At 48.2% G+C, this 24,019-nt stretch overlaps 1 protein-coding gene across 1 annotated transcript in view; it reads right to left on the bottom strand.

The window, feature by feature from the left end:
• Window positions 1–24,019, bottom strand: part of CRACD (capping protein inhibiting regulator of actin dynamics) — a 35,551-nt gene that overhangs the window by 6,916 nt on the left and 4,616 nt on the right. Inside the window, exons 3-6 of the mRNA XM_007471264.1 lie at window positions 20,665–20,829; window positions 17,939–18,007; window positions 15,533–15,715; window positions 11,899–14,668 (exon numbers count right to left, since the gene is read on the bottom strand). Of these exons, the coding sequence (XP_007471326.1) occupies window positions 11,899–14,668; window positions 15,533–15,715; window positions 17,939–18,007; window positions 20,665–20,829 (3,187 nt within the window). The remainder of the gene's footprint in view (window positions 1–11,898; window positions 14,669–15,532; window positions 15,716–17,938; window positions 18,008–20,664; window positions 20,830–24,019) is intronic.

Raw genomic sequence — 24,019 nt, 5'->3', positions numbered from 1 at the left:
ATCTGTGAGAATGGCACGTGTGTGTGTGTGTGTGTGTGTGTGTGTGTTTTATCTCCCAGAAAATAACAAGCGTTGAACAGAATGTGGAGAAATTAGAACGCTTGAGTGATGCTGGTGGGATATAAAATGGTGCAGCCACTATGGAAACAGTAGGGTGGTTCCTCAAAAAATTAAAAATAGAATTACCATATGATCCAGCAATTCCACTTCTGGGTAGTTATGCAAAAGAACTGAAAACAGGATCTAGAAAAGATACTTGCACATCCATGTTCATAGCAATGCTATTCACGATAACCAAGAGGTGGAAGCAACCCAAATGTCCATCAACAGATGAATGAATAAACAAAATGTGGTGTATACATACAATGGGATATTATTCAGCCTTAAATAGGTAGGAAATTCTAATAGATAACTAATGAGAACCTATTGTATAGCCGAAGGAACTCTACTCAATGCTCTGTGGTGCCCTAACTGGGAAGGAAACCCAAAAAAGAGGGGATACAGGTATACGTATAGCTGATTCACTTTGCTGTACAGCAGAACCTAACACAACATTCTAAAGAAACTATATGCCAATAAAAATTTATTTTAAAAAAAAGGAAATTCTGACACATGCTACAATATGGACAAACCTTAAAAACATCACGTTTAGTGGAAGAAGCCAGTCACAAAAGGACAAATACTGCATGATTCCACATATATGAAGTATCTAGAGTAGTCAGATTCATAGAGACAGAAAGTGAAACAGTGGCTGCCAGGGGCTGGGGGAGATGAAAACGGGAATTGATTAATGGATATAGAGTTTCAGTTTTGCAAGATGAAAAAGTTCTGGAAATTGGTTGTACAACAATGTGAATGCAGCATTACTGAACTATACACTGAGAAATGGTTAAGATAATAAATTTTACATTATGTATTTTTTACCACAATAAAGAAAACTTGTAAAAGTGACTGAAGGAATTATGGGGGGGGATCGGGAAGATGGCGGAAGAGTAAGACGTGGAGGTCACCTTCCTCCCCACAGATACACCAGAAATACATCTACATGTGGAACAACTCCTACAGAACACCTACTGAATGATGGCAGAAGGCCTCAGACCTCCCAAAAGGCAAGAAACTCCCCACGTACCTGGGTAGGGCAAAAGAGAAAAGAAATAACAGAGACACAAGAATAGGGACGGCACCTGCACCAGTGGGAGGGAGCTGTGAAGGAGGAAAGGTCTCCACACACTAGGAAGCCCCTTCGCAGGCGGAGACTGCGGGAGGCGGAGCGGGGAGCTTCGGAGCCGCGGAGGACAGCACAGCAACGGGGGTGCGTAGGGCAAAGCGGGGAGATTCCCGCACAGAGGATCGGTGCCGACCGGCACTCACCAGCCCGAGAGGCTTGTGTGCTCACCCGCCGGGGCGGGCGGGGCTGCGAGGTGAGGCTCGGGCTTCGGTCGGAGCGCAGGGAGAGGACTGGGGTTGGCGGCGTGAACATATCCTGCAGGGGGTTAGTGCACCACGGCTGGCCGGGAGGGAGTCCGGGGAAAAGTCTGGACCTGCCGAAGAGGCAAGAGACTTTTTCTTCCCTCTTTGTTTCCTGGTGTGCGAGGAGAAGGGATTGAGAGCGCTGCTTAAAGGAGCCCTAGAGGGGCTTCCCTGGTGGTGCAGTGGTTGAGAGTCCGCCTGCCGATGCAGGGGACGCAGGTTCGTGCCCCGGTCCGGGAAGATCCCGTGAGCCATGGCCGCTGAGCCTGCGCGTCCGGAGCCTGGCATACCGGGGAAAAAAAAAAAAAGGAGCTCCAGAGACGGGCGTGAGCCGCGACTAAAAGCACAGACCCCAGAGACGGGCATGAGACGCTAAGGCTGCTGCTGCCGCCACCAAGAAGCCTGTGTGCGAGCACAGGTCACTCTTCACACCTCCCTTCTGGGGAGCCTGTGCAGCCCGTCATTGCCAGGGTCCCGGGATCCAGGGACAACTTTACCGGGAGAACGCACGGCGCGCCTCAGGCTGGTGAAATGTCCCGCTGGCCTCTGCCGCCGCAGGCTCGCCCCGCATCTGCACCCCTCCCTCCCCCCGTCCTGAGTGAGGCAGAATCCCTGAAGCAGCTGCTCCTTTAACCCCGTCCTGTCTGAGCGAAGAACAGACGCCCTCTGGCGACCTACACGCAGAGGCAGGGCCAAATCCAAAGCTGAGCCCGGGGAGCTGTGAGAACAAAGAAGAGAAAGGGAAATCTCTCCCAGCAGCCTCAGAAGCAGAGGATTAAAGCTCCACAATCAACTTTGCTGTACCCTGCATCTGTGGAATACATGAATAGACAATGAATCATCCCAAATTGAGGAGGGAGACTTTGAGAGCAAGATTTACAATTGTTTCCCCTTTTCCTCGTTTTGTGTGTATGTGTATGCTTCTGTGTGAGATTTTGTCTGTATAGCTTTGCTGTCACCATTTGTCCTAGGGTTCTATCCGTCCGTTTTTTTTTCTTAAAAAAATTTTTTCCTTAATAATTATTTTTTATTTTAATAACTTTATTTTATTTTAACTTACTATATTTTATCCTCTTTCCTCTTTCATTCTTTTCTTCCTTCCTTCCTTCCTTCCTTCCTTCCTTCCTTCCCTCTCTTCTTTCCTTCCTTCCCTCCCTCCCTTCTTTCCTTCCTTCCTTCTTTCTTTCTTTCTTTCTTCCTTCCTTCCTTCCTTTCTTTCTTTCTCTCTCTCTCTCTCTCTCTCTCTCTCTCTCTCTCCCTCCCTCCCTCCCTCTCTCTTTTCTACTTTTTCTCCCTTTTATTCTGAGCCGTGTGGATGAAAGGCTCTTGGTGCTGTAGCCAGGATCTTTCTTTCTTTCTTTCCTATTTCCTCCTACTTCTACTAATTCTCTCTACTTTCTCTCCCTTTTATTCTGAGCCGAGTGGATGAAAGGCTCTTGCTGCTCCAGCCAGGAGTCAGGACTCTGCCTCTGAGGTGGGAGAGCCAACTTCAGAACACTCGTCAAGAAGAGACCTCCCAGCCCCACATAATATCAAACGGCGAAAATCTCCCAGAGATCTCCATCTCAACACCAGCACCCAGCTTCACTCAACGACCAGCAAGCTACAGTGCTGGACAACCTATGCCAACCATATAGCAAAACAGGAACACAACCCCACCCACTAGCAGAGAGGCTGCCTAAAATCATAATAAGTCCACAGACACCCCAAAACACACCACCAGACGTGGACCTGCCCACTAGAGAGACAAGATCTAGCCTCATACACCACAACACAGCCACTAGTCCCCTCCACCAGGAAGCCTACACAACCCACTGAACCAACCTTAGCCACTGGAGACAGACATCAAAAACAACGGGAGCTACGAACTTGCAGCCTGCAAAAAGGTGAACCCAATCACAGTAAGATAAGCAAAATGAGAAGACAGAAAAACACACAGCAGATGAAGGAGCAAGATAAAAACCCACCAGACCTAACAAATGAAGAGGAAATAGGCAGTCTACCTGAAAAAGAGTTCAGAATAATGATAGTAAAGATGATCCAAAATCTTGGAAATAGAATAGACAAAATGCAAGAAACACTTAACAAGGACCTAGAAAAACTAAACAGGAAATAAGCAACGATGAACAACACAATAAATGAAATTAAAAATACTCTGGATGGGATCAATAGCAGAATAACTGAGGCAGAAGAACGGGTAAGTGACCTGGAAGATAAACTAGTGGAAATAACTACTGCAGAGCAGAATAAAGAAAAAAGAATGAAAAGAACTGAGGACAGTCTCAGAGACCTCTGGGACAACATTAGGTCCCCCAACATTCGAATTATAGGGGTCCCAGAAGAAGAAGAGAAAAAGAAAGGGACTGAGAAAATATTTGAAGAGATTATAGTTGAAAACTTCCCTAATATGGGAAAGGAAATAGTTAATCAAGTCCAGGACGCACAGAGAGTCCCATACAGGATAAATCCAAGGAGAAACACACTGAGACACAAATTAATCAAACTGTAAAAAATTAAATACAAAGAAAACATATTAAAAGCAGCAAGGGAAAAACAACAAATAACACACAAGGGAATCCCCATAAGGTTAACAGCTGATCTTTCAGCAGAAACTCTGCAAGCCAGAGGGGACTGGCAGGACATATTTAGGGTGATGAAGGAGAAAACCCTACAACCAAGCTTACTCTACCCAGCAAGGATCTCATTCAGACTTGATGGAGAAATTAAAACCTTTACAGACAAGCAAAAGCTGAGAGAGTTCAGCACCACCAAACCAGCTTTACAAGAAATGCTAAAGGACTTTCTCTAGACAAGAAACACAAGAGAAGGAAAAGACCTACAATAACGAACCCAAAACAATTAAGAAAATGGGAATAGGAACATACATATCGATAATTACCTTAAATGTAAATGGATTAAATGCTCCCAACAAAAGACACAGACTGGCTGAATGGATAAAAAAGCAAGACCCATATATATGCTGTCTACAAGAGACCCACTTCAGACCTAGAGACACATACAGACTGAAAGTGAGGGGATGGAAAAAGATATTCCATGCAAACGGAAACCAAAAGAAAGCTGGAGTAGCAATTCTCATATCAGACAAAATAGACTTTAAAATAAAGACTATTAGAAGAGACAAAGAAGGACACTACATAATGATCAAGGGATCGATCCAAGAAGAAGATATACCAATAGTAAATATTTATGCACCCAACATAGGAGCACCTCAATACATAAGGCAAATAGTAACCACCATAAAAGGGGAAATCGACAGTAACACATTCATAGTAGGGGACTTTAACACCCCACTTTCACCAATGGACAGATCATCCAAAATGAAAATAAATGAGGAAACACGAGCTTTAAGTGATACATTAAACAAGATGGACTTAATTGATATTTATAGGACATTCCATCCAAAAACAACAGAATACACATTTTTCTCAAGTGCTCATGGAACATTCTCCAGGATAGATCATATCTTGGGTAACAAATCAAGCCTTGGTAAATTTAAGAAAATTGAAATGGTATCAAGTATCTTTTCCGACCACAACGCTATGAGACTAGATATCAATTACAGGAAAAGATCTGTAAAAAATACAAACACATGGACGCTAAACAATACACTACTTAATAACGAAGTGATCACTGAAGATATCAAAGAGGAAATCAAAAAATACCTAGAAACAAATGACAATGGAGACACGACGACCCAAAACCTATGGTATGCAGCAAAAGCAGTTCTAAGAGGGAAGTTTATAGCAATACAATCCTACCTTAAGAAACAGGAAACATCTCGAATAAACAACCTAACCTTGCACCTAAGGCAATTAGAGAAAGAAGAACAAAAAAACCCCAAAGTTAGCAGAAGGAAAGAAATCATAAAGATCAGATCAGAAATAAATGAAAAAGAAATGAAGGAAATGATAGGAAAGATCAATAAAACTAAAAGCTGGCTCTTTGAGAAGATAAACAAATTGATAAACCATTAGCCAGACTCATCAAGAAAAAAAGGGGAGAAGACTCAAATCAATAGAATCAGAAATGAAAAAGGAGAAGTAACAACTGACACTGCAGAAATAAAAAAAATCATGAGGGATTACTACAAGCAACTCTATGCCAATAAAATGGACAGCCTGCCGATGCAGGGGACACGGGTTCGTGCCCCGGTCCGGGAGGATCCCACATGCCGCGGAGCGGCTGGGCCTGTGAGCCATGGCCGCTGAGCCTGCGCGTCCGGAGCCTGTGCTGCGCAACGGGAGAGGCCACAATAGTGAGAGGCCCGTGTATCGCAAAAAATAAAAAAAAAAGAAAAACAAAAAGAAAAAAAGAAAAAAAGGGAGAAGACTCAAATCAATAGAATTAGAAATGAAAAAGGAGAAGTAACAACTGACACTGCAGAAATAAAAAAAATCATGAGGGATTACTACAAGCAACTCTATGCCAATAAAATGGACAATCTGGAAGAAATGGACAAATTCTTAGAAATGCACAACCTGCCAAGACTGAATCAGGAAGAAATAGAAAATATGAACAGACCAATCACAAACACTGAAATTGAAACTGTGATTAAAAATCTTCCAACAAACAAAAGCCCAGGACCAGATGGCTTCACAGGCGAATTCTATGAAACATTTAGAGAAGAGCTAACACCTGTCCTTCTCAAACTCTTCCAAAATATAGCAGAGACAGGAACACTCCCAAACTCATTTTACAAGGCCACCATCACTCTGATACCAAAACCAGACAAGAATGTCACAAAGAAAGAAAACTACAGGCCAATATCACTGATGAACATAGATGCAAAAATCCTCAACAAAATACTAGCAAACAGAATCCAACAGCACATTAAAAGGATCATGCATCATGATCAAGTGGGGTTTATTCCAGGAATGCAAGGATTCTTCAATATATGCAAATCAATCAACGTGATACACCATATTAACAAATTGAAGGAGGAAAACCATATGATCATCTCAATAGATGCAGAGAAAGCTTTCCACAAAATTCAACACCCATTTATGATAAAAACCCTGCAGAAAGTAGGCAAAGAGGAAACTTTCCTCAACATAATAAAGGCCATGTATGACAAACCCACAGCCTGCATCGTCCTCAATGGTGAAAAACTGAAAGCATTTCCAATAAGATCAGGAACAAGACAAGGTTGCCCACTGTCACCACTCTTATTCAACATAGTTTTGGAAGTTTTAGCCACAGCAATCAGAGAAGGAAAAGAAATAAGAGGAATACAAATCGGAAAAGAAGAAGTAAAGCTGTCACTGTTTGCAGATGACATGGTACTATACATAGAGAATCCTAAATATTGTTACCAGGAAACTACTAGAGCTAATCAATGAATTTGGTAAAGTAGCAGGACACAAAAGCAATGCACAGAAATCTCTGGCATTCCTATACACTAATGATGAAAAATCTGAAAGTGAAATCAAGAAAACACTCTCATTTACCACTGCAACAAAAAGAATAAAATATCTAGGAGTAGACCTACCTAAGGAGACAAAAGACCTGTATGCAGAAAACTATAAGACACTGATGAAAGAAATTAAAGATGATACAAATAGATGGAGAGATATACCATGTTCTTGGATTGGAAGAATCAACATTGTGAACATGACTCTACTACCCAAAGCAATGTACATATTCAATGCAATCCCTATCAAACTACCACTGGCATTTTTCACAGAACTAGAACAAAAAATTTCACAATTTGTATGGAAACACAAAAGACCCCGAATAGCCGAAGCAATCTTGAGAAAGAAAAACGGAGCCAGAGGAATCAGGCTCCCTGACTTCAGACTATACTACAAAGCTACTGTAATCAAGACAGTATGGTACTGGCACAAAAACCGGGATATAGATCAATGGAACAGGATAGAAAGCCCAGAGATAAACCCACGCACATATGGTCACCTTATCTTTGATAAAGGAGGCAGGAATGTCCAGTGGAGAAAGGCCAGCCTCTTCAATAAGTGGTGCTGGGAAAACTGGACAGCTACATGTAAAAGTATGAGATTAGATCACTCTCTAACACCATACACAAAAATAAACTGAAAATGGATTAAAGACCTGAATGTAAGGCCAGAAACTATCAAACTCCTAGAGGAAAACACAGGCAGAACACTCTATGGCATAGATCACAGCAAGATCCTTTTTGACCCACCTCCCAGAGAAATGGAAATAAAAATAAACAAATGGGACCTAATGAAACTTCAAAGCTCTTGCACAGCAAGGGACACCATAAACAACACCAAAAGACAACCCTCAGAATGGGAGAAAATATTTGCAAATGAAGCAACTGACAAAGGATTAATCTCCAAAATTTACAGGCAGCTCATGCAGCTCAATAACAAAAAAATAAACAACCCAATCCAAAAATGGGCAGAAGACCTAAATAGACATTTCTCCAAAGAAGATATACAGACTGCCAACAAACACATGAAAGAATGCTCAACATCATTAATCATTAGAGAAATGCAAATCAAAACTACAATGAGATATCATCTCACACCAGTCAGAATGGCCATCATCAAAAAATCTAGAAACAATAAATGCTGGAGAGGGTGTGGAGAAAAGGGAACACTCTTGCACTGCTGGTGGGAATGTGAATTGGTTCAGCCACTATGGAGAACAGTATGGAGGTTCCTTAAAAAACTACAAATAGAACTACCATATGACCCAGCAATCCCACTACTAGGTATATACCCTGAGGAAACCAGAATTCAGAAAGAGTCATGTACCAAAATGTTCATTGCAGCTCTATTTACAATAGCCCGGAGATGGAAACAACCTAAGTGCCCGTCGTCGGATGAATGGATAAAGAAGATGTGGCACATATATACAATGGAATATTACTCAGCCATAAAAAGAAACGAAATTGAGCTATTTGTAATGAGGTGGATAGATCTAGAGTCTGTCATACAGAGTGAAGTAAGTCAGAAAGAGAAGGACAAATACCGTATGCTAACACTACTAGAGAATGGACTTGAGGATATGGGGAGGGGGAAGGGTAAGCTGTGACAAAGCAAGAGAGTGGCATGGACATATATACACTACCAAACTTAAAATAGATAGCTAGTGGGAAGCAGCCACATAGCACAGGGAGATCAGCTCGGTTCTTTGTGACTGCCTGGAGGGGTGGGATAGGGAGGGTGGGAGGGAGGGAGACGCAAGAGGGAAGAGAGATATGGACATATGTATATGTATAACTGATTCACTTTGTTATAAGCAGAAACTAGCACACCATTGTAAAGCAATTATACTCCAATAAAGATGTAAAAAAAAAAAAAAAAAAGAATTATGCCCAAGATATTATCCAAGAGATGGGGGAAAAATGAGCAAAACAGCCCCCCCCCCAAAAGAAAAGTAAATAAATCAAGGTTTTGCTAAATTCTATGGAATTTTTGAATAATTTTTTGGAACAGATATATGACTATGGTCATTCAGTCCAAGAAGTAACATTAGGAACATTTATGTAAGAAGTGTTTCTAGAGGCTTAATTACAGCATTTTGCAAATACTAGGTGAGAATTACAGCAAGAAGTCCTAGGGTAACAAATGGTAAGATCATGTAACCCGGGAAAGAACTCCTCATCCAGGTTTTACCACTATGAGGAACAGGCAAGTCACCTAACTTTTTGGATGTTGATGTCCTCATCTGTAAAATGGAGCCAGGACAATGCACACGTGCTGTGAGATTAAATGAGATGGTGTAAACAAAAGCACTTTGTAACTGATGAAGCACAAAGGATGACTGTTGTTGAAATTTTCCAGAACAGTAAAATCCCTAACTTCAGTCAAGGTTTTAAAAGACAGAGAAGTTCTTTGTTAATCACATAATCTTTTTAATGGGGGAGTTCAAAGTGTCTAATTAAAATTTTATTTTGTGACAATGCTTAAACCTATTCTCTTTCATTCTATACTCACTGAATGAGCAGAACCACAGCCCGCCCACTCAAGTTCCCCCCTCCAGGCTCTGGGGAGATGAGCAAGTGTCTCCTGGCATCTAATCACTGCTCCTGTAGGTCACTTCTTGGGAGAAAGGACCACTTAGTATCTGTTCTACCCACTGGAAGGAGGTGAGAATCTCAGAATGAGATGATATCTGGTGATATGTATAATCAAAGCATTGGAGGACAGACACTGGGGGATTATTATTGCTATTTCCATTCCCACTGGAGTGGGTTCAGTCAATGCCTTCCCAGGGCCTTGGCCCATGTATTGGTCCTTGCTGACCTCCACCTAGGGAATGGAGGGAGACCTCTTTCTAAATTGGTGTCTCCAAAATAATGTGTGTGTGTGCCTTAAAGGATGTGCAAGGCAATTCACTGAGAGTGAAGAAAGAAAAGATGAAAATCTCTATTCACCTATTTTAAAATCTAGAAATAATAGAATCGAGCTTTTATAATACTGAGTAGCCAGATGCAGACACCATACTCAGCCCATGTATCAGAAGGCCGTGTATAACAAATGGTATGTTTAAGGACTCCGGAGGCGGGGAGGGATGGAGATGGCAGAGTAGGAAGATGTAGAGCTCTCACCTCCTGCCACAAACACATTAAAAATACATCTACATGCAGAACACTTTTCATGGAACACTAGCTGGAAACTAGTGGCAGAAGAACTCCTATCAACCAAAGCTGCAAGAAAGATTTCCACATGACTGTGTAGGATGGACAAAAAGGCATAGGGTTGGGACCCCTGCCCCTGAGAGGGATCTAAAAGGAAGAGAAGGCCTGTATGGGTGGACCCTTGCCCTGGGGAGCCAGCAGGCTGAACCACAGACTGGGCATCCCAATCCTAGTGTTGTACATGGAGGAGACAAGTCCCCTTGGCTGCCGGGAGAACCTCTGGGACAGACAGAAGGGCTGGAGAAGCCTAGACTCTACTCGTGAGGAGTGTGCGTGCACTGGCTGGTCAACAATCGTGGTGGAGAGAACTCTGCACTGGTGGCTGCCACCTTGCTGCACTCCCCAGTCTGAGCTGGGTGAACACCCCAGCCCCACTCACTCCAAACCACCGCTTGGCGTGAGACCTGGGCCAACTGGCCCCCTGGGGAAAGACTCAGTCTAGCTACACAGAGACAGACTGGGGGCCCTGGGTGTGATCCGGTGGGGTGGTGGTCACTGTCAGTGTGTGCTCAGGCAGCCCCACAGAAGCATGCCGCAGTTTGTCTCCCAGCCAAGCAAGAGCACCCCACTCACTCCACACTGCAGCTTGGCTCTGGATCTGGGGCAGACAGGTCCTGGGAGAAAACTGCCACAGAGGCAGCCCGGATTTCTGGTGGCAGCACAGCCATCTCAATTCCTGCAGCCACAACACCCGGGTCCCCGGCCCCAGCCTACTCCACGCCACAGCCTTGCACCAGATCGAGGATGGACACAACAGGGGAAGGGACGTAACCCTGCGCTGCGTCTGAGCAGAACCGTGGACGCCTACAAAGGAGGTGCACAGGTCCTCTGGACGTGTGGGCCTCACTTGCTTCAGCAATCCCCTCCTTTGGGGCAAGGCTTGGTTAAAAAGGACAATAGCGTCTTCCATAAGGCAAGTAACCAAACCAACATCTCTGGGAAACAGCTCTTTCCTCTGCAAAAATCACCCCAAACCTAAACAATTACCTAAATCTTCCCTAAAAAACCTGAGGGGAGAATTTCTCTGAGAAATACGACTAACTTCCTGGGCTATGAACCACACCTGACCACCTACTCTGCAAAACAGAAAAGAAAAAGTATCAGATGAAGGTTCTTGGGGCCCCAAAGCCAATCCAGGTGATCACCATGCTGCCCCAAACATCCAGCATCAAGAAACACTAGGCACAGGCAGGAGTAACGGTCGCTCTAAAATTTCCGTATCGGAGGGCTTCTCAGTGGCAAGCTGGTGGGGTCAGGATGCACATGTGGGCATTGTGCATTAAATTGAGACAAACTTGATTATGCACACAGAGGCTCCTTAGGGGGGCTGTCCAAAGCCCCCTAACTTCCCACCTGGGTGCCGCTAGTGCCCAGGGACAGAACACAGACACTGGTCTAGGAAACTCCACAGTCTTTGCTGTCACTGCACAGGCCCCTCATAAAGATGAATGATACCTGCATTAACTTGGACCACGTTTCAATTTCCACTGCCAATTGAAAGCGAAATCACTCTCTGCCAGCACCTCCAACTTATTACTTGGCTAAGTAAGGATCACTAACGGTGTGAACTGCCGACACGCAACTGTCAGTCCACATTTCCAAAACTGTAAAGAAAAGTAAAGAGCCTCACTCTGATCCATGAGTGAGGGCCCCTGGGGAACGGGTCACCAGCCTCTAATTAAAGGAAGTGCTCCAACGCCAGCTCCGGGGGCTACTTCCGGCCCTGGGCACGGACAACAGGCTGGACAGAGGCCGAGGTTCTGCAACCTAGGGTTACGCACCTTTCCTCCCCGCCTCGGGTGTCGCGGAAGGCTTTTCCTGCCGGGCGGCAGACGGCGCCGGGGAAGCTGGCTTCCTCTCTGTTTCCACCTCTTCCTCCTCGTCCCGCTTCTGGTCCTTCCTCTCCTCAGTCGGCGGGGGTGAGGGCGTCCGGAGGCCCCCGTTGTCCCGGCCCTCCTTGCATGGCTCGCCGGGCTCCGGGTCAGGCTTCCCCGCCCGGCGAGCCAGCAGCTCCACCAAGTAGGGCCTGCTCAGCTTGGAGATCGGAGAGGACGGCGGAGTCTGGCCCGCGGGCTTGGGAGCCAGGGCTGGCTTCTGGGCCAAGGGCGTTCTGTTTGCTGCCCTGTCCTGCTCTGGAGCCCGGAGCTGGCTGCTGGCTGCTGGGGGCCCAGGCTGGGCTGCAAGAGGAGAGTGGCTGGGAGGGCTTTCACCAGAGTCCTTCCAGGGGGCCGGGGCTTGCTTCCTCTCAGGGGGGAGGGCCGGGCCATGCTTGAGGGCCGCAGCCTCTGTCTCTCTCTCTCCAGCTGTGCTCCCGGGAGCTGACGGCGCCCCATTGATACTGTCCCCCGTGGCGCTGTGCCTTTTCTTCTTCTTTTGCTCTGTCTGTTGGTCGCAGTGGAAGCGCAAGGAGTAGTTGGTCCTTCTCAATTTTATTCCAAAAGGGGAAGCTTTATCCTCCCCACCTGGCATCACGGGCTCCGGCTTTCCTTCTCTACCTGTGGTCTCGCTGTCCGAAGTGACCACGGGTTCTGCTTGGGTCACTGCTTTCTGTGGAGGGTAAGGAAGGCTTGGAACAAGGAAAGATGGAAGGTCTTTGGCAAATTTGCACCCCTCCGTGGTGTCCGCTGGCTCCTGGTGCGCCCCCGGTTTCTCTGCACCCTTCACGGGCTCTTTAGTATCAGCAGCAGGGAGCTGGGGCCGGGCCTCTTCGCTGGGACCTGGCGGGGGTCTTTTTCTAACGCTTTCCGCTTCCGTGTTCTGTTTGGAGATCTCCCCACCCCCATCAGAGAATTTCTGCCAGGCAGGCTTAATGGAGAACTTTGCGTTTACCGGCGGGGTCCTCCGGAGGTTCCCGCGGGAATCACATCGGCCCCTGGGCGTGTGTTCATCACCCGGCCGAGACTGGTCTCTCTCGCCGCGCTGCTCACTCTCTGCGTTCCTCAGGATTCTGGACCGAATGGAAGCCCATTCAGCGAGCGCGGCCGCACTGCTCGGAGACTCCTGGGAGGGCCTGGTCTTCCCACTGCCTGCCCGGGGGTCGCCTGGGGCTCGGGGTGGGTTCTCCAGGGCGGGGACATCCACGTGCTTCTTTTCTTCTGACAAGCCCAGGAGAGACTTGCACGCCGTGTCCTTGATCTGGCTCAGGTTGACGGCCGGGCCGCAGAGCTGGGCTCCCGTGACCAGAATGGCCGTGTGTGGGATGCTCAGGGACGAGGGCAGGGCGTGGGAGGCCGGGCTGGCTTTGGGGGCCTTTGGCTCTTGGGGACCAGAGGCGAGCCCCTCATCTTTCATGGGCTTCACGGGGCTCAGATTGACTTTGGGGAAGAGAATTTGTTTCCCTCCGGATGACACCTGGAAAGTGTAGGGTCTGGGCATGGTCTGCCTCTCATCTACCTCCTGCCATCTGAGCTCCTCCACCTTTCTGTCTGTTTCTGGAGAGGCAGCTTCTTTCTTCTCTCCTGGAGCCAACGCCTCTTCCACCTGGGCCTCTTGTTTCTGGGGCAGCTCTGCCTTGGTTTCCTCCCTCTTTTCCCGCCATCCACAAGGCTGATGCCCGGGAACATCCCCCTGCTTTCCGGCCTGCTCGCCTGATGGCTCGGTGGCCTCTTGGCTCTGCTTCACCCAAACACTCGGCTCCTCAGAGTTTTCTCTTGGCTTCTCGGGTGTCAGGCGTTCTTGTTCTGCTTTCTCTGCAGTGTCGCTCTGAAGTGGGCTCCCCAAGCCCCCTTTGTGGTCCAGCAGCGGCTGATTCTCCTCTTCCACTCTCGATGCTTCCCGAGGCTTCTTTTCCGCTTCCTGACTCCTCTTCGCCTCCGCGTCCTCCCGCCGTCTCTGCGCCTCCAGTTCTTCCTGCCTTCTGAGCTCCTGTTTCCGTTTTTCCTCCGCCTCCTCCGCCGCCTCCTCCCGCCGCCTCCGCGCCTCCAGCTCCTGCTGCCTCTCCTCCTCTTCCCGCCGCAGCTTCTCGGCCGCCCGCCGCCCCTGCTCCTCCAGCCTTCTGGGTTCCTCCAACGCTCTTTCCTCCTCTTCCCGCCGCAGCTTCTCGGCCTCCTGCCGGCTCCGCGCCTCCAGCTCCTCCTGCTGCGCGCGTCTCTCCAGGCGCCGCGCCTCTTCCTGCAGGCGACTCGGCTCCTCGGCGCCCAGGCGCCCTTCTTCGTCTTGCTCCGTCCGCGCCGGGCCTCGGCAGCCTGGCTCTTCCGGACTCTGCGCCTCCTCGTCACGCTTCCTCTTCGCTGCCTCTAGCTGCACTCCTCCCTCCTCTTCCTCCCCTTCCTCCTCCAAGAGCTCCTCCTGCCTTCTTTTCTCCTCCCAAAGCCTCCTCTCCAGGGCCTGGAGCCTCTGCTCTTCCAGGCGTCGCCTCTCTGCCGCTTCGGCCTTCTGCCGTTTGCACTTGGCCTCAAGTTCTTGCCAGTATTCCTCTTGGCGTCGCTTCTCTTCCTCCGAGTCCAGCGCCTCTGGCTCCTCTTCATGCCAGACTGGCTTGTCTTCTCCAGGGTGCCCATTCTGGTCTAGGGACAGCTGATGCGGGAAGCCACCTTGCTCGTTCTGTCGATCCTAACATTGGCAAGGGAAACAGAATTAGCTTTCCTTGTGCACAGGCTACCATTACAACCCTACTCACGATGTGGGTGGCCCTCCTAATCTCAAAAGTAGGGGCCACGTTCCCCTCTCTACGCACAGAGACAGGTAACCTCGGGTATCCCTCACACCAAGAGTAAACTGGGGGTGGGGAAAAGTTCGTCTTTGTGTTACCTCTCTACATGTCATCCTCAAATTCCTTTTTTTTTTTTTTTAATACACGCCCGAAGCCTTACTCTATCCCATTTGCTATTTCTAACCCGTCCTCTAAAACTAACCCAAGCCCTAACACGTACGCCAAACCACGCACAGAGACAGGTAACCTCGGGTATCCCTCACACCAAGAGTAAACTGGGGGTGGGGAAAAGTTCGTCTTTGTGTTACCTCTCTACATGTCATCCTCAAATTCCTTTTTTTTTTTTTTTAATACACGTGAATAATCATAGGAAAACTGGTAGTCCAGCATTAGAAAGGTGAGGAAAAATGAAATTTGTGCTTCATCAATGTCCCCTGAAACTTGTGACGGAGAAGTCTCCTCTAATCAGACTAAAGCTTTGGCCAAGCCGTGGCACAGGAAAGTGGGCCACCCGTCTGTTGCAAAGCACACAGTGTCTGGAGCCCCTCGGAAGGCAGCCTCTCTCTCTGAGGTCCACCAGCCACCGGCGGGCAACAAGTCAGAAAGGGTGGTGGAAAGGAAATGAGCCCCTTCACCCTTGTGCCTGAGACACAGCCATCCCCGACAGGGACAGACCGAGTTCCTTCCATAGGCCCCTCACAGCACCATCCTGCTGGGCAACATTAATGCCCAGCCAGCAAGGGTGTCTGCCAGGCCATACATACCCCGACAAGTCGCCTGTGCTTCCTTGACACCCTCTGGTTTTTTGGCTTAATGGACAGTTTGTGCTTGGCAGCACTGTTGTCCAGGCGGGCGATGGCCAGGGGGATGGCATCTAGGTTGACACTTTCGATGGTGCCGGCAGAGGAGAAGTGCCTTTTTGGCCGAGACGTTTTAACTGGAGCAGCCTACAGTGGAGATTGAAATGTGAAGTCAGTCCGGATCAGAGAACAACCCGCAGGGAATCCCGGAATGGCGGCACTTGTTGGAGCTTGCACCTTACCCAGCCCGGCGCAGGAGATGCTGGCAAGCGGACGGGGCTCGTGGGCACAGTGAAGTGAACGCTGCTTTTGTAATCAAAAGACGTTGAGTATTTGTTTTGCCAGTGATAATCTGTATTAACTTGTAAAGGTCCTTTAATCTTACAGGGACTAATTTTCCTACTCTGAATGGTACGGGGGTTAGATTAGATCAGGGGTCAGTAAGACAGGCAAGGTGGGCCAGTCCTGCCTGAAGACTGTTTGGGTGAATAAAGTTTTCCTGGTACAGAGCCACACCATTGCCCTTGGCTGCCTTTGCGCTGAAAGGAAGAGCAGAACAAAGCAGAGTCTGGTAGTTGCAACTTACAGCCACAAGGCCTAAAATTAGTAGTAGTTTGCTAAGCCCTGGACTAGCTCATCTCTGTGCTAAGAACTCTGTAATTCTAAGAGCCTTCTACTGCCACAGACATGGTGGGTACATACCTCAGCTCCTACGTTAGCCTCCTCAAACAGGGAATGTATCTTTCTGGCCTTTGTATCAATCCTCTTTATGCCCAAGTAGCAAATCTCATTTGGTAAGTGCTCAGTAAATATTTGCTAAAAGAGTGAAGGAACAATAAAGTATAATAACCTCTCTGCCTAGGGCATAAAATTTCTAATCAGCAAAAGTGTTTTAGCACGATCATGCCAAAGTCACCGAGCACTGGTGCACTGGAAGTGAAAAGGAGGAGGCCTGGGTGAGAAGGTGAAGGGCAGAAATGTGCTACACACAGGGGAAAGGCCATTCTGCAAAGGATGAACCGCAGAACTGCTTGCGGCTCTGTAATACAGGTGTGGTCACTTACGAAGCGCAACCTCAGACCAACCGTATACGTTTAGTTAGGTCAGAGAGACGGAGGCTCACAGTCCACGCTGAATCAGATCGTAAGGAGCCACGCCTGTTAACTGCAGCGTATTCACAGGCAAGCAGCGAGGCAAGGGCTCCTGGCCACAGCGCACCACCGCGCAGCAGAGGGCGCTCATGGCCCTAACTGCCTTCTCCAGCAGCTGAGATACAGGCTCAGCATCAGCGGAGGCCAGGGTTCCCCTGTTTTGACTGTGTCCGTGCACAGTAAGGGCAGAGTCAATGGGGTTCAGCTGGTGGCTTTGCTTTTTGCAATTATCTTCCATATTTACGCACAAAGATAAAGGAGCCAGCTAGCTCCAAGAGCAAAACGAACGCTCAGTAAATACTGATTTATGACAAGAAGCACGGAAGTAAGGAAAAATAATCCCAGCCTTTGGTCTCCTAAGCTTTTATTTATTTATGGTTATCTTTATAATAGGTGTCAAATTCTAAACTACTGTTGAAGAGAGATGAGTTAAACATTTATTTCCATCCCCTAATGGATGCATGAGTAAAAGGAGTTAAAGCCAAATGTGAGAGACTGAAGACGCAGATAAAGCATTTCAAGCTGAGATTTAATGCCATGTTTCGTTTCTGGTTATTCAAGCTGGGCCTCTTCATCTGGGTGGTGGAACTGTCTTGAGTCATCCCCTTCAGAAGACTCAGGGACATGCCCTGTTCTCACCGTACTGTCTGCCAGACCCCGGGAAGACCCCTGGACCCCTGTGCAGGTGAAAGGTCCTCATGGGAGCGGACTGGCCTCTAGAAGCGGTGCACGTGATCTCCACAGGGCTCCCTAGGCTCCTGCAGGTAACGTCCCAGGTTTCAGGGGAACGTGTGTAAGTTAAAAACCAAAAATACACACAAGTAGAGAAATGCTAAGGTCTTTTGGGGGGCACCTCTAAATAGAAGGAGACTTTTCCTTACACACGCTTTACGTTCAGGTGTTTTTGAATGTTTTTTTCAATCGCTTACCGGTGTCTTAAAATACATGATACACCTAGGAAAACTACCAACACCTGAGAGCCCAAACGCAGGCGTGGCGGGAGTGTGGCTCTTTTTCAGAGCAGGGTTCAGTTCCAGCAGTTACATCACCATAGAAACAGACACTCCAACATCTACCACTGGTTGCATTTTGAAGGAATTTAAAGTAATGGACAAAGGTAGCATTTATGAATGGAAAAATGAGGCAGCAGATCGCCCAACAAAAGGAAGAATGGAAGTTAAAGTAAGGAAGCTGCATACACAAGTTCAAATCATACTACCTTCTCTTCCATCTCACTTCCGGCTCCAGGCAGATTCAGAGGACCCGGAGAACTTGGCGTCTCACTGGACTGGAACAGTAGAGAGAGTGCTCAAGTCAAACGCCAGCACAGGAAGTCCTGGGCAGACAACCAGACAGTGTCTGTGCAGGCAAGGGCCACCCCCTCCTCCACGCAGGGGCGCAGCTGGCTGCAGAGAGCCGGCAGGTTCACGGCGGGGACTCTGCTAATGTCCGGACTCCACCAGGGCTCCCGAGGCACGGTGTGTGCTCCCCTCTCCCCCGAGTTCAACACATCTCCCATCTGGGCGGTCTCCAACCTCAGTCCTTGATGTGTTTCCCCACTGATGAGAGAATCTCAGGTGCTGCCCTGCTGCCACCCTACCTGGGAAGCAGGGCCCCAACTTCAGAGCTCTCAGCTTTGCTGGCTGCCTTCCACCCCATGAAAAAGAGGGCCCTTCCAGGGGCACACAGGGGCTGGGCTGAGGAAGTGGATGACCAGAGGAGGCAAGAAAACTTGGAAGGACGGGAGGAAGGGAGGGAGGAAGGAAGGAGAAGAAAAAGGCTGGTGATTCACATCCCAGTCGCCCTGCCTGCCCTGGGTACATGCACATCACGTCACCTGCACCAGCTGTACCTTCTGTCTTGTATCGCCCATATTTACAAAAGGGTCTCATTGGGGGCTTCCCTGCTGGCGCAGTGGTTGGGAGTCTGCCTGCCGGTGCAGGGGACGCGGGTTCGTGCCCCGGTCCGGGAGGATCCCACATGCCGCGGAGCGGCTGGGCCCGTGAGCCATGGCCGCTGAACCTGCGCGTCCGGAGCCTGTGCTCCGCAACGGGAGAGGCCACAACAGTGAGAGGCCCGCGTACCGCAAAAAAAAAAAAAAAGGGTCTCATTGTCTCTTACAGAGCCATAACATCAGCTTGCCCTACCTCAGTCCCTTTTCTGTACCACACTTAGAAACACCTTTAGAAAACACAAATCAGATTATCACTGCCCTGCTTAAAACTACTCAGAGGTTTCCTATTACTTTTTGAACAAAATTTACCCCTTCTCCTGTGGTCTACATGATCCAGTCTCTATACTGTGCTCTACCTACCCTTTGCCCTCGTCCCCACTGGCCTGCTTTCTGTTCCTCCTTCAGGACAAGCTCAGCCCCACCTCTGGGCCTCTGTACTAGCTCTCCCTTCTTCCTAAAACACCCTTCGCCCCTCTGGTCCTGCTCATGGCTATTCTGACCTCCTTATCTAAAGAAGCAGCCTCTCTCCAACCATATTACTCACTTTTCCATCACCCTGTTTTATTTTCTGTGCAGCATTTTTATTAATTCGAAATTATGATACGTATCTATTTGTTGACTTGTTTGTTGTCTGACTCTCCTCTCATTAGAATGTAAACTACACAGAGGCAGCCCCTTGTCTAATCCGGCCCATCTCTGCGACGCCCACAGCTGGGGAAGCAACTGCTGAACGAGTGACCCTCCTTCTCCCCCAGGCCACAGTGCCCTGCACTTATTAGATCTTCAGTAACAGGGAAGACATTTGCTTTGGTCCATAGGAAATCCCTGAGTCAAGGCTGATGACCCATGCTGCTGCCCAGCACTCAAGAGGCTGGAGAGAGCATTGTTGGACCAGTGGGAGAGATGGGCCCCATGCCTGCTTCACCACCACCCACAACTGTGGGCGCCAGGAGTCATCAGGGCCAGGGCCAGGGCCAGGCAGAGATGGGCAACAGAGGAGATTGTCCACCTTTTCTTTCCTTCCTTTGCTCTACAAGTCACTTATCTTCTGTTCTACTCTTATGACATATTAGCTGATAACAAGCACGACTTCTTCCAGGGGCATCTTAATAACACCCAGTGTCATTTCAGGCATGTGCCATGGTAGGCACAGCACAGAGAATACTTTCTTTTAAGCATGGGAAGACTCAGAGCCTCAGCTAGAGGACAGTTTATCTAGCTACTGGTAGGACTTTTCTTCCTTTTCCCATAAGAGGCCCGAGGGTGTCCCTTTTGCTGCTAGAGGGACTCTCATTTCAGGGTATGCTCAGAGTGTTTCTTTCAAAGTGTCAAGAGACCAAATTTAGATAGGACAGTGCTGGACCAGTGTGACTTTCTTTCCACACTAAGTAGATAGACTTCAAGCTGGTCTGTTGGATATGTTCTGTCTTATTGAGCACCTACTTCTTTCCTCATTTCCCTTCAAATTAGTCCAATTCGACAAGTAATCATTCAGTGCTCCTAAGTAAGCAGTAACGATGTCCTGGGGAGACAGAGACACGTAAGATCCAGTTTGTCCTCAAGGAACTCAACGTTTAGAGATGCAGAGAAAATAGTTACGTGGACACAGATGCAGACGGAGCACAGATGTGTAAGAAGCACTGAGGATGCACAGTGAGGGCACAGAGGAGATAGTGCAGCTTGGAGGTGAAGCCGGGCAAGGCTCCCAGAAGAGGTGGGTCAGCCCGAGTCTCCGGGAGTAAGTGGAAGACACTGGGAAGAGCTGGGGCAAAGGGCACGTCTCCCCTGCCTCCGGCTCTTCCAAGCTGGTCCCCCTGCAGATCAAGGCACTGGCCCGGGAAGTGCCCTCCAGCCCTGGGCTACTCATCAGGAAAGCTTCTCCCACCTTATTCCCTACATTGCAGACCCCAGGGTTACTGATGCCCCTTGTCCACTGCCCAGTACCCTCCTGGGCTTATTAGCAATCAAGTCATTCCCTGGAGGAGCCTTACTTTGTTCTCGGTGTCTGAGAGGATGACGTCCTGCTGAGTCACAATTTCCATGGGACTGGTCAGGAACGGATCCTCTTCCAAGCGAGCCTCGCCACTGTCTGCCTTCTTCGTGGGAATGGCATTGGGTGGTGGCTGCCCAAACTTGATGTTCTTGCCCAACTGTCGCTGGAGAGAAACAAAAGAAAGACATTCTGAAGCAGTGAGGCGGTTCACAATAACCACAGCCAGATTCCCCATAGCTAGCAGGCACTGAGGCATATTCTGTACGCGACTAGTTTCCAGACTAGACACCATGCCAGTAAACCCTGATGCAGTCCTGTAATAACTGAATCTCTTTCCTGGTATTTCTTTCCCACCTTCGGGCCGTGAGCTTTTTCATCCAGCCACCTCTTTCATGGAGATGCCAACCTTTCCAGGGGGGTAGAGAGACTGTATTTCTGATCCAAAAGTTGGGCATGACAAAAATTTTTTGATTAACCTGTAAGTTTATTTATATAAGTCTTTTAAAGGTACAAAACTTGGATAGAAAATAGTTTCATGACATGCAAAAACCACTGGGGGAAATCAAGACCCTTGTGGTTGCACAAAGAAGGGAACCCTTCAGCCCTTTTGGACATACTCCCCTTGACTATTTATGTTTCATCTACCTTCCTCACCAGCCCCTAGCTTGAACATCCTGTTCGGGTTACAGTGGGTACCACTGCCAAATGCAAGAAGGCCCCAGGGCCCACAAGTCTTTCCATGATTGATGCTGAGTTCACGGAAAAGATGGAAGCAATCTTGGCCTGCCAATAGGACGGCCTCTTCGTCTTGCTGCAGCTACCCACTGTGCCCTATGGGCCAGAAGGAACCAAGTGGGTAAGGGACAGAGAAGGAGGCCAGAGGAAGGGCCAAAGAGGGACTGATCACTGGTGGGAGGGAGCTGAATGGATGGGGAGGATGGAAAAACAGGGGACAGAAATTAGGAAGATAAATAGTATTCAGAATTAGAGAAAAGCCAGATTAAAAAAAGGAATTTTATTCCCTGAAGAAAAATGTATAAACGTAATTGTTTTTAATAAGAGGCAAAATATTTAATGGGCTAGATGTATTAGATATAAAATATTTAATGGGTAGAGTAAGTGAATGACACTCAGGAAGGAAAAGAGGTAAGCTGTGGTCACCTGAAAGACTGCTGTACTGAATCGAACATATTGTACAAACTACTGCCTTTATCTACATCAGGGATTCTCAAGCTCGGCTCTACTGACATTTGAGGCCAGATAATTCTTTGTTGTGGGAGCTGTCCTGTGCACTGTATGGACGTTTACCATCACCCCAGCACAGCAAATGCTAGGAGCAACCCCTCTTCAGCCTGTTTAGACAACCAAAAATGCCTCCAGGCTTTGTCCAATGTCCCCTGGGGGCTAAAGTCGCCTCCGGCTGAGAACTACTGCTCTAGATCTAGGTACTTGGGTTTCACAGTCTTTTTATGCTTCAAGGGGGAAAAAAATGGAGACTACATTATCTGATATTTATCTCTAATGTGGCCAATATTTAATCCCACAAAGCTGCAAAAAGCCTTAGCAACCACATCATCCAACCCCCTCACTTTACAGAAAAAGTCAGAAGTCCAGTGGGGAGAGGTGACTGGCCCAAGCTTATGGAAAGAATGAGTGGCCCCAAAGGGATTTGAATGCATGTCTTCTAAACCACATTCAGTGTTATTTTCATTGCACTCCACTGGTTCTCATAAATTTAACGTCACACTTCCTTCTTCTTTTAGGGGCAGAAAGAAAGAGAGGATGCAGCATTTTTACGACCTCACTGAAGTTCCCCAGCAGAGGACTCCCTCGAGGGAAATATGCCCCTTCTCTCTCTGAACTCCAGGGTATCAAATCCACCCACCTTCACTCAGCTCCCCCTCGGCCTTGCATGGTGGATGGTGAGATTGCAGAGACATGAAAGAGATGAGCCCCAGGCTCCCCTCCCCACATCCCGGGGGGCACGCACCCCAGCATGCCAAGTCAGGAGCACAGAGAGACAAGGACTCATATTTGATCTGCTGGTATCTCAGCCTGAGCCTGGCTCCCCTGGCACCCCAGGGAGGGAGCACGCATCAAAAGCCCAAGTTCAGCCAGTGAAGGACAGCTTGAGCAGCCTAAAAGGCTGAAAAATTATATCTTCTAAAAACAAGTTTAGCAGGAAGCGGCAGTTAGTATCTACTCTAAGCAGATCAATAAGCAGGCACAGTTAGAACAGCCGATGGTGTCAGACGAGAGGACATGGTGTAACAAAGCCACAGGCCCGTCTCACTTGCTACCCTGTGGGAGAGGGACGGGGACGTGGGCAGAAGTGGCCGGAGGAGTTCCAGCATCCTAGTGACAGCCTGAGCAGGGATTCATTCTGGGACTCCCAGCCCAGCCTTTGGTTGACCAGTTATCCCTTCTCTAGGAGTGCTGGCCAAGACCTGGAAACTTCCCAATCACCTTAGACGGAGACCCCCTGCTGTCAGGGTGTGCCATCTACCAATGCTCTTGAATGTCTAAGATGAGGGTATTTCTTCTTGAAAGTCTAAGATGAGGGTATGTTCAGAAAAGAGTAGGCTTAATACCCTAAATGCCCTTTAGTTAGGATTTCTGCCACCATCACAGAAAAGAATGAATATGCTGATATTAGGGCACTTTTTAGAACACTGACGTTGGTCCACCCTGATGCTTAGGATAAAAAAAAAAAAAAAAAGGAAGAATATGGCCAAATGTAATCCTAGTCTGGATTGAAATAAACTCCAAAGATGGGATGGGTATCATGGCTGCCAATGAAAAATGAAGAGGAAATGGGAAAAAATATTCGATGCAATAGGAACAGGTGAAATACGGTACATGGGACAAAGCTGGGAAATGGAGAGAGTGATATTAAGAAATGAAGCAGAGAGTTAAAGAAAGAGGCAACTTGAGAGGAGGGTGCAGGGGGCAGAGAAGAGGCACAGGGAGAAGCTGCATCCTTGGTGGCAGGTATAACAGCTGAAGGGAGCGGGGTCGGGTGGGGAAGGTGGGTGGGAAAGAAGGAAGAGGAAGCGGGAGGGAGGGAGTGAGAGAGGGAGAATGTGTGTGTATACCAGAGGGTTGATTTATGTCACGGATATGGGCATCCTGGCAAAAGAAACACAATGCTGTTGCCTTTGAGAATAACGATGAGCATCTCCATAAAACAGCTGGATTTAAAATCCCTCTAGAGAAAACAAGTTCGGGCTACTGGCTAGGGAGCTTGGGAGGAGGGCGTGGGATGGAGGAGGGGAGGACCCAGGTCATGAAAAAATAGGGCTTTCCCTGGTGGCGCAGTGGTTGAGAGTCCGCCTGCCGATGCAGGGGGCGCG

Source organism: Lipotes vexillifer, unplaced genomic scaffold (assembly GCF_000442215.2).
Source record: "Lipotes vexillifer unplaced genomic scaffold, Lipotes_vexillifer_v1.1 scaffold1191, whole genome shotgun sequence".
Taxonomy (NCBI): Eukaryota; Metazoa; Chordata; class Mammalia; order Artiodactyla; family Lipotidae; genus Lipotes; species Lipotes vexillifer.
Note: the sequence above shows the minus strand (reverse complement) of the source record. Positions and strands in the feature narration are given on the sequence as shown.